Here is a 9749-nt window from a genome sequence, read left to right on the forward strand (position 1 = left end):
TTCAAACATTTGATCAGTTTGTTTTCACGGATTTCCAGGATGAATACTTTCCCGTATTTCACCTCAAAAGGAAGACAAACACGCTCGGCGGCTAGAGAAGCAATCGCAGCTTTGTCAACGAGCCAAAAAGGAACCAAGAAGGCACATCAAAATCGAATACGAGAAGCGACATGAAGAAGACTCGTCAAGGGACGACAAGAAAACTGAAGATGTTGCGGCCAAGAAGCGTAAAAAAGACAAATCCACGGCACAGACACAAGGTTCAACTTGGCAGCCTCCTAACTGGAGAGAGCAGCTTGCAAATGTTAGGTTCCAAGAGTTCGATGTCGCCATAGTAGTTACACAAAATGGCACATCAACCAATGCTAGGAGTAATAACTGATTTATTTCTCACAGTGAATCACATCATATACAGGTTTTCAGATAGGCGTAATTAGAACGGAACGATAATCATTTCAGGCATTCACCACAAAGGAAATCAAGTGTTAAGTAACTTAAGTGTGGGTGCTCGGAATATCCGGGCATGTATTCTAACAGCAAATATTCGTGAAATGAGAAAAACACGCGATGCCCCAGTTGATTCACAAGGATGCGAGAAGACAGCTGATGAGAGCCAGTCACCAGAGGTGAGAGGAGATGAAATCGGCAGTCCAGTGGGGTGGGGTAAGGGGAGCCGACATAGTGGTCTCCTCTGAGCCAACTAAGCTTATTTATGAGAAGTAGAAACGTTTTGGGTAAAATTTACCCCTTTTTGCTTGGTCAATGTCAACACATTCATTTACCCTCAGCAATTGATTGCATCCCTCTTTTTATTTGATTTATAAGATAAATTATGACAAATAGTTCAACAGCTATATGTTTAACCCTTTACACCCCAACATTATAGTCTGCATAGTCTCCATACAGTTCTCCTCACATATCCTAAGGTAATGACAAGGAGAATTTGTATAACAATCAGGAGCTTTTTTGCTTGGTGATCATTTCTTTTTTTCTTGTGACCTTGATGTGTGATTCAGGGGTGACAGGGTAATGAGAAATTAGATGTTAGTCACTCTTAGGTGTCAAAGGGTTAAGGTGGGTGAGGATCAGTTTGCAGAGTATGGCAGCGCATGCACAAGTTCCTTTTTAAAAGTCAACTGCATGCCAAAATTGCTGCATTGCATCAAGATCTGCAATACTCTGCAGCCTGGGATGAGGTTGAGGTCTCCTCATAAGAACCTGGACAACTGGGCCAGTTTATTTTCAGAGATCTTGCCTTACTGATATTTATTTGTCAAAATTTTTTGTAATGATTTTGGTTTCTTTTTTCTTACTTACCACAATAGAGGTCTTCATGTATGAGGTACTGGGATAAAAGTTGTAGGGATACACTCTCATCCTGGTAACCATTCTTACATTAATTGTAAATTTCCCATTTAACCCTTAAAACCCAAACGATTAGTAACATCTAATTTCTCCTTACAATATCACTCCTGAATCATACATTAAGGTCATGAGAATTAAGGAAATGGCCATCAGGAAAGAAACCTTTTGATTGGCAAACAAATTCTCCTTGTCAGCACCTTAGGAAATGTATAAAGAACAGTGTGGAGAATATGCATACTGATGTTAGGGTGGAAAGGGTTAAAGAGTAGCCAATCAGAAATCTTACCTTGCATATAGGGTTGAAATTTCCCTTCTAATCAGAAAACAAAGTCTGCTGATTAAGCTTGCCACATCATCAGACTCAACTGAAGAGTTTGTTTGGAAGAAATAGGGTGCTTACAAATATTAGTATAATTCTACTATTGTCCTATCACAGACATTAAAAACTAATTGACTATGCTGCTTATACTATCTGGAATTTATGAAGAGAATTTGTTTGATAATCAGGAGCTTCTAGAATTGGACATCATTTACTTTATTCTCATGATTTTAATTATCTGATGCAAGGTTGAAACTGTCAGGAGAAATTAGAAGCCAGTCACCCTTAGGAGAAAGAGGGTTAAGACAGTCCACTATCAATGGTTCATCTCTCCTCACTATTGCAGACAGTCCTATATCAAGTACTTATCTCCCTCATGCTGTCAAATCAAACAAAAGACCAAGTTACTTTTGCTGCAATGGAAAAGTTAAAGGCTTATGGATTAACAATAGAGAACATTCTCACAACATCAACAAGCAAAATTGGTGAACTTATCTACCCTGTTGGCTTCTGGAAGGTGAGTAAATTTTTATGTTAGTGAGAAACTTGATTTTGACAGAATTTACCCACTAGCAAAGCAGCTTGCAAAATAGTCTGAAGGCCTTGTCTCCCCTTATTGAATAAAAGTTGTGAACATTTTTTTAAAACTTACTAGTAGGACTTTTTAGAGTAGCTACTGATAATAATTTTTTCATCATCAGTCGTGTTAAACAGGGTTCAGGGGGATCTGATATTAGCATGTTACTGAATCAAGGGGGCTATACCAAGTTGTTTTATTATTTTCACTTGTCACTTTTTCACTTACAAAGAGGGGTATATTGGTTTATATATCCTCCATAGAACCCTCTGAGTCCCCTTCCTCCCTCCCCCTTGTTGCAAAAACGACTTGCAGAAGTCTAAAATTAAAAAAAAGAAGCAACAAAAATGGTTCAAAATCTATGACACTGAACTCCATTTTTAACTTGTAACCCTTTAACTTCCAGAGGTGATCAATATAAAACTTCTCCTAATAATATCCTTACATTATTCAGCAAAAAGGTAATGAGAATATTCAAACTTATCAGGTAGAAATTGTTGTCTTGATCTAACAACAACTTCTTGTAACTAATTTACAAGGATATGTGTAGCAGCTAGAAGGGAGAATTAGCAATCAGATCTTGGGAGTTAAAGGGTTAAACTTATCCTACCAATGTGAACTATGGCTTGGTACAATATAGAGTATTTTCCAGGGTACTTATTATAATTATGCTTTGATTGTAGAAAAAAGCTGATTACATCAAGAATGCCACTAAAATTTGTGCTGAGAGTTACAATGGAGACATTCCACTAACAGTAGAAGAGCTGGTCAAACTTCCAGGTGTGGGCCCAAAAATGGCACATATCACCATGAATGTGGCTTGGGGACAAGTGACTGGAATTGGAGTTGATACTCATGTTCATAGAATTTCTAACAGACTGATGGGTCAAAAAACCTACTAAACTGCTGAAAGAAACAAGAATTGCTGTAGAAAGCTGGCTTCCAAGGTAAAAGTGATTTTGAATGATACCAAGTTATGCAAATTCTCTTCACCAGGTATTTTGCTCCTTCCCTGCCAAAGCCTTTTCACTTACTGCCGCATTTTAGAGACCCAGATATTGTGCAAGGTCCAAACAAATTTTAAAAATATTCTGAAATAAACAGGCTTTTGGTCCTTCTTGACTCTTAAGGACTGTAATGGAAAAAGGAAATTTTTAAGGACTTTGAGACCTAGATTGAAGGTTCTCTAGATGCATAGAAAACCTTGACTATCATATGCTGTTTACCAATAACCAACAATTAAATCATTAGAATGTATGGTTTCAGAGACTAAATTAGTGAATTCTTTTTCTGTTTTCTCAGAGAGGAGTGGGATGAACTGAATGTATTGTTGGTTGGATTTGGTCAACAGACATGTGTTCCAGTAAGTCCAATGTGCGAGTTTATATCTTAACTCCAAGATCTGTCCTGAAGGTCGAAGGAGGAGCAGAGCTGAGGAGGAAACTAAGAAGAAACTTTCACCCAGAAAGGATAGAAAGGACACTAAGGGGGAATTGAGTTTTACTTTAACTGAGGCTGTCCATGTCTTTATCCTTGGGCCACGTTGTTCAAAGCTGGGTTCAGGTAACCTCATGTTTAGTGTGAAATCTGATATCAGATCTTAACCTTTTAACTTCCACAGGTGATTCACATGTAACTTCTCCTTACAATATCCATGCACTATCCAGCAAACAGGTAATGAGAATATTCATTTGTATCAGGTAGAAGTTGTTATCTTGATCTAATTCTCGCAACTAATTTACAAGGAAATGTTAAGCAGGTAGAGGAGGAAATTAATAATCAGATCTTGGGAGTTATAGGGTTAAAGCTATAAAAGAAAATTCATTATAATTTGTTTTGTCTACGATTTGATGATTGGATGCCTTTCAAAAAATGAAGAAAATTATTCAAAGAAGGCTTTTTAACAAAGCAGTAAGGAAACCTGGATTAAAATTTTACCCCGGGTTAGCACTAATCAGCCCTCCAACAACTGAGCCCTGGTTAGCATTGGTCCTCAAACCATGTGTCAAGACTGGTTCCAACTGTGTAAAACAAATGTACAGGTTCATGATACAATGGATAAAAGGGGAGATGGAAGCAAAATCAAAGACTGTAAGACCTAGGTAACAAGATGCTCTTTTTGTGAAAAATTTTTTATAAGTGGCACCCCTTCCTTGAAGGGAGAGATCTGCCATTGAATTTGATTTAGAAATTAGTTTATACTTAAACGGTGGATGGCAATGAAGGCGCGCTCTGATTGGCTACTCAAACTCCTTTGCTATTCGCCTCGCAAAGCTATTCACAATTATCTATAAGACCCCAACAGCCTACCCAACAGGGTCTACCGCCGGGTTCAGGGCAACATCCCCCTGTATCTCCAGCAACAGAGACTAAAGATCCCCCTCCGAAACCTAATGTCTCCATAGCGGTGGCTCCAAGCGGTATCGTTTTGTAGTGGTATATGGCTCTTGAGGAGAGACACGCGCCTATATCAACTGTGACTTCAAGGTTTGCTTTTGATCGCTTCACTTTGTTTTGGTCTCTTGGTGTCTTGAAACAGGATTAGACATAATGGTCTGTTTATAATGTGTGACATCTGTTCCTGGGGTGCTAATGAAACATCACCATTGGAAGGAAAGGTTTAAAATTTCATTTCAAGTTGAAGAAAGCGATTTCGTGTCGATATTTAAAACCTAGCGCAAGACTAAATTATTTGTCAATACATTATTATGCTAATAATATATCAATGGATTTCAGTCACCTTCGCAGCTGTTTTGGTTGTAACGCCACGCAGCACTGGGCGTTACATGACAACTTGAGTTGCCATTGCAAATTCTATAAAGGCTACAATAGTTAGTGCTCAGATCTCTTCGTCGAGTTCCTTGCATCTTTGAAGGTGAACTATGGTGACTATAGCAGTTTTGTTCAGTTATGCCTTACTTTCATCTCAGAAAAATTTAGGTAAGGCTGAGAAGTCCAGGGACCCCAGTGCGGACCAGCCCTTGCATTGAGATTAACCTCGCCACATTGGTTTGCCCACCATGCACCATTAGGAAAACACTTGCCAGGGTGATTGTCATTATCTTGGTCTGGTGTGCCGAATTTCATCCCTCGGATGTTCAATTTAGGATCTGTATTTCCATAAAACCCATTTCCGATGTTTCCTTCGTACGAAGTCATGTCGCATCGATACTTTTCTGTTTCGTCAGCTACCCGAAACCCACCATATTTGGCATATCCCTTTTGGCCGTTGGTTCGGTGCAGATCTATTCGAAGAATGCTGTCTGAAGAGGCGATTCGGTGCAAGTTGTCGTTTCCAAGCCAGAATTCTTTGGACAAGTCGCCAAAGCCTACTCGATACTCTACCCACGTTCGTCTAAAGCTTTGCTTGTATGGACGGGAACGTCTTTGAACCACAGTCCACCCGCCTCCATCTGTGGTTTGGTCACAGTACACGTTTATGACCCCTTGACCATCTGGGTTGATTTTAAAAATGCCACTCTGATTCGCTCCCAGGGTTTTCAGCTGCTGACAGCTTCTCACTGTACGTGGAACAAAGGAAACATAATATGAGACTTGTTGCTGAAAGGAAATTATCGCAAATTTAAGTGTTCTTCTCTTCTATTTAGTCACGAGTTACCCACCTCCGCTGTGCTTTTCGCAATACACTCCTTTATAATCCTGTCGACATTCACACGTGAACATCCGGGGATTCCAACACGCGTCAACACATGTTCCACCATTTTGACATAAAGCCGAGGTGCAAACAGGTCTATTTCCTCCCTGGGTGAAAATGGGAAGAATGGTTAAACGTACTTTCATCCTTTTATAAGGCGAAACTTACCATGACAATACCTTATTAGGTTGAAATATATTCTTGTTCTTAGAGCTAACGTTTCTCTTTCAAAATGAGTATAGAAGTTTGATATTTTCAAAGTTTTGTATATCGAGCAACGATTTTGTCTCTATTTGAGCAAATTATATTTACCCAGGATTTCCTTCTAGAAAATAGGCATTTTATGACATCAATTGTGTCAATAACAAAATTCTCGAGAATGAGTGGTTCTTTTATCAGTAAAGCAGCTTTTATTTGCGGCTTGATTGGCTGTTCCATTTCCAAATTGTTTGATTTCACCTGTCCAATTATAAGCACTTAGCAAATGTTAGCCATTCAAAATGGAAAAAATATCTGAAGTGCATTAAGCATTCGATATTTCTAACAACGTTTAGACTTCGGACTTGAACTTTTGCTATATGAATCAACTCATGTGCACATGTTTAAATTAAAGTTTTCATTCCTGCTCGTAATTTCAAATCATTCGCCCGATTGTTGCCTGAATTGTACTCCCGCCCACTGAGTTCCATTACACATCAAAACTTACTGTGTTTCGGGCTAGAAATGAAGGTCATACAAACGCTGCTCTGTGTAAATGTTCAGTTTTAGGCAGCCATACCGTTCTCTGAGATAAAGGCATTTATTTGACCTCTCGATATGATTTTGACACCACCTTGCTCAGAAGATGGAATTTGAAAAACCGAAGACCTCAAAGGTTCCTGCGCTTGGCAGGTTGAGCACTGATGATTAAGTTTCTAACTGATCTGTAAATTTCTATGACTCACCATCTGTGTCGTTGGCTCGTAGTAAGTGATGCCTTTTCTTAAAACAAAGTCATTTGGGGCTGTCGCTTTTGATTGGTCACTTAATTCACATGTTTTCCCTGAGTTTGCATAATTAAACGATCGACAGCGTGCATCCCGTAGGCATTCCCACGTACAGTCTATCGGGCACGTGACAGTGGGCGTAGCAATCACGTGATTAACCAGAGTGTAGCCTAGAACAGATGCAAACATATCGTCATATTTGAGAGTTTTCTTCAAGATTTATCTTGCATGAAACAAAAAGAGAGAAATCAAGAGGACATTGACGACTTGATGAAAATCGTAAAAATTTATAAGATATTAGGAACACTTTGATTGATCGAAAGCCTATCGTTCATTGTACTAGTAAACTCAGGGCTCCATTTTTAAAAGCTAGAAGGCACACTTTCTATTATTTTTTTAGGCGTCAGTGCACTTGGAACGTTGATAATCATGCACCCTCGGGTCGTGATTTACAACTTTTCCTTGTGTTCTCAGTAACATCCCGTGTGAGTTTTTGCGTCTGAAAACCGACAGGAAGTGAAAAGTATTGCTTAGATATTAACATATTTTTACATGGAATTATTTTTCTCATGTTTTGAAAATTACTCAGTCTTAGTTTTCGTAAATTTGCGGCCAGTCCTATCTTAAGCTATTCGCAACTCTTCGATACACAACAAGCGAATACACAAGCCTTGAAAGTTGTTGGTTCTTAATTCGGGAAACCCCTATAATTAAGATTCCCACTCATCAGACGATTTTATACTTGGTCGCCGGTCCTCCTATTCATCCTCATCGTCCTTGTTGGCCATGGTTTACTCTAGTTTGATCGTGTCTGGAACACGTTATCTTGAAGTAGTTCCGTTCGAAGGTGAATAAAATTCCATCATTATTAAAAGTGACCATACAAGTGAAAAGAGTTCATCTCTGAGATTTTCGAGCGAAGTTAACTTTATTCCATTACAGCTACAAGCGAAGCGATACCAGAGAGGAATGCACGACACGAAAAGCCGATTTTGACAGCTTGAAACTAACTCACGTTAAGAGAAAAATAACTGAATGCTTTGCTACTTTTTGCTAATACGAAACTGAATTTGTTTGTGTTGTAACTGATGAATTAAAGTCAGCGCATCACGATTACATTACCTTCAACCCCACTATTTAAATAGCCTCAACAAATCTTCTCGGTTCACATTGTTTCTGCGTCAAGTTTTCTATTCTTTGTGTAGTCTTAGATCTATTTTTGCCATTATTTACGGTGCACATATTAAGTGTTTAAGTGAAGCTTTACCTTTTTCAGGATATTCAGATCTTCTTAAACAAGACAACTGACCAGGGTTCGACGTTCCTGTTAGACTTTGAGCCGAGGGAGCTGTAAACTTCCAGCACAGGAGAAACTGAGAATGGAAGAGTAAAGTGAGTCGCTGCATTGTTTTCAAGTTACATCCGCTCGGCTTTTAAATTCGTTCACGATCAAGATAAAGTCGTGATAAGGAAGCTTTGACCTCAATTAGTCGCTAGTGCGTCGACTTGAAAATGAATAATTTTCGAGTGAAAATAATTCTTATCCAAAGTTTGTTTATGTGTTAGGTTCTAGAAACTTAGCAGGAGACTGGCGAATAACATTTATTATTAAAAGCTCGATCAACTTCAAAATTTGACACACTTATTGAGGATTCTCTTCTATTTCTATTAAAGAAAGATTAAACGGTTTAAGGGGGGAAATAAGTGAGCATGGTTTTCTGAGGAAGACATTGATAACATTTCACGACATTGGTTCACTGACTGAACCAGTTCGTGCGGTAATTATAGCATTTTTTTCTTTTCAATTGCCATGGATTTAATTAACTTAACAGTTTTCCGGGTTTTGTGGTGCTTTTATCCTGCAAATAATTACCCTTGGGTTCAGTAGTCTAGAAATTAAAACTAGATAATAGTAGAATGTCTAGAATTTAAAACTAGATAATAGTAGAATGTCTAGAATTTAAAACTAGGTAAAGATAGAATTTAAAACCAGACAAAATTAAATAAAAACTGATTGCACCCATACTGAAAAAACATGAAGGGTTTGCCCTCTCTGATCTTTATTTTGGGTTTAGTTTGCAGCTGTATTAACGACCCTTGAACTCCCAAGATCTGATTGTTAATTCTCCCCTCTAGCTGCTACACATTTCCTTGTAAATAAGTCATGAGATTTAGTGTAAACTCAAGACTGTTAACTTCTACCCCATGAGTTTGAGTATTGTCATTACATGTTGGCTGGATAACGCGTGAATGTTACAGGGAGAAGTTACATGTTAGTCACTTATGGGAGTTAATGGGTAAAGCATATTGATGTCATATGCGCGTTTATCATTCTCTGAAGAGTTTAAGTCCTGACCTTACTTTGTCTACTTTCAGGAATAACACTTTAGCAATCAGGTAAACATCATTCAAAAAGAAAGCTTAGCGTGCAAATTTTCCAAAGATTCCGCTTTTATTAAAATTTAAAGAAATAGCGTGAGACAGCTCTCGTCTACATGAATTATTAAGTACTTACCAGGCGAGATATACGAATAAATTTGAAGTCCTGATGCGAAAAAGTACTGACCCGCAATGTAAGAATTGTAGAGACTGTATAGGGTATTTATTTTAACCTTTAGACATAAATGTGCGAAGGCGCTAAAGAACGCACGTAACGTGAATTCAAGTCTACTTTAAGTTAACATCAAAGCAAGCCAACAGGGGGCCAAAACATGAAGGTCCTTGGGAAACTTCGTTATTGCACGTCTAGTTCCCAGCTCTATTAATCATACTGAGGTTAAAAGTTAGTTTACCTAACTTTTAAGTAAACTAAAAGTAACCTCTTATCAATCTCTGAAGAGTTTAAGT

General features: G+C 38.3%; 1 protein-coding gene and 1 pseudogene across 1 annotated transcript; one reads left to right on the forward strand and one right to left on the reverse strand.

The window, feature by feature from the left end:
* LOC149038548 (endonuclease III-like protein 1) lies at nucleotides 1–4695 on the forward strand (annotated as a pseudogene).
* LOC113666213 (fibrinogen-like protein A) lies at nucleotides 4378–7091 on the reverse strand. The gene is made up of 3 exons (XM_089184115.1): nucleotides 6861–7091; nucleotides 5885–6023; nucleotides 4378–5782 (listed from the first exon to the last, which is right to left on the reverse strand). Exons 1-3 carry the CDS (start codon nucleotides 7089–7091, stop codon nucleotides 5166–5168), a joined length of 987 nt encoding a protein of 328 aa, XP_089040241.1. The 3' UTR covers nucleotides 4378–5165.
* Nucleotides 7092–9749: the final 2658 nt, after the last annotated feature.

The sequence above is a fragment of the Pocillopora damicornis genome, chromosome 10 (assembly GCF_964200805.1).
Source record: "Pocillopora damicornis chromosome 10, jaPocDami1.2, whole genome shotgun sequence".
Lineage (NCBI taxonomy): Eukaryota > Metazoa > Cnidaria > Anthozoa > Scleractinia > Pocilloporidae > Pocillopora > Pocillopora damicornis.

Coding starts and splice junctions, on each gene's coding strand:
- LOC113666213 (XM_089184115.1), bottom strand. CDS start 7,091: ATGTTTGCATCTGTTCTAGGCTACACTCTGGTTAATCACGTGATTGCT. Junction 6,024..6,860: donor ACGAGCCAACGACACAGATG/GTGAGTCATAGA, acceptor ATTTTCACCCAG/GGAGGAAATAGACCTGTTTG. Junction 5,783..5,884: donor TTGCGAAAAGCACAGCGGAG/GTGGGTAACTCG, acceptor TTCCACGTACAG/TGAGAAGCTGTCAGCAGCTG.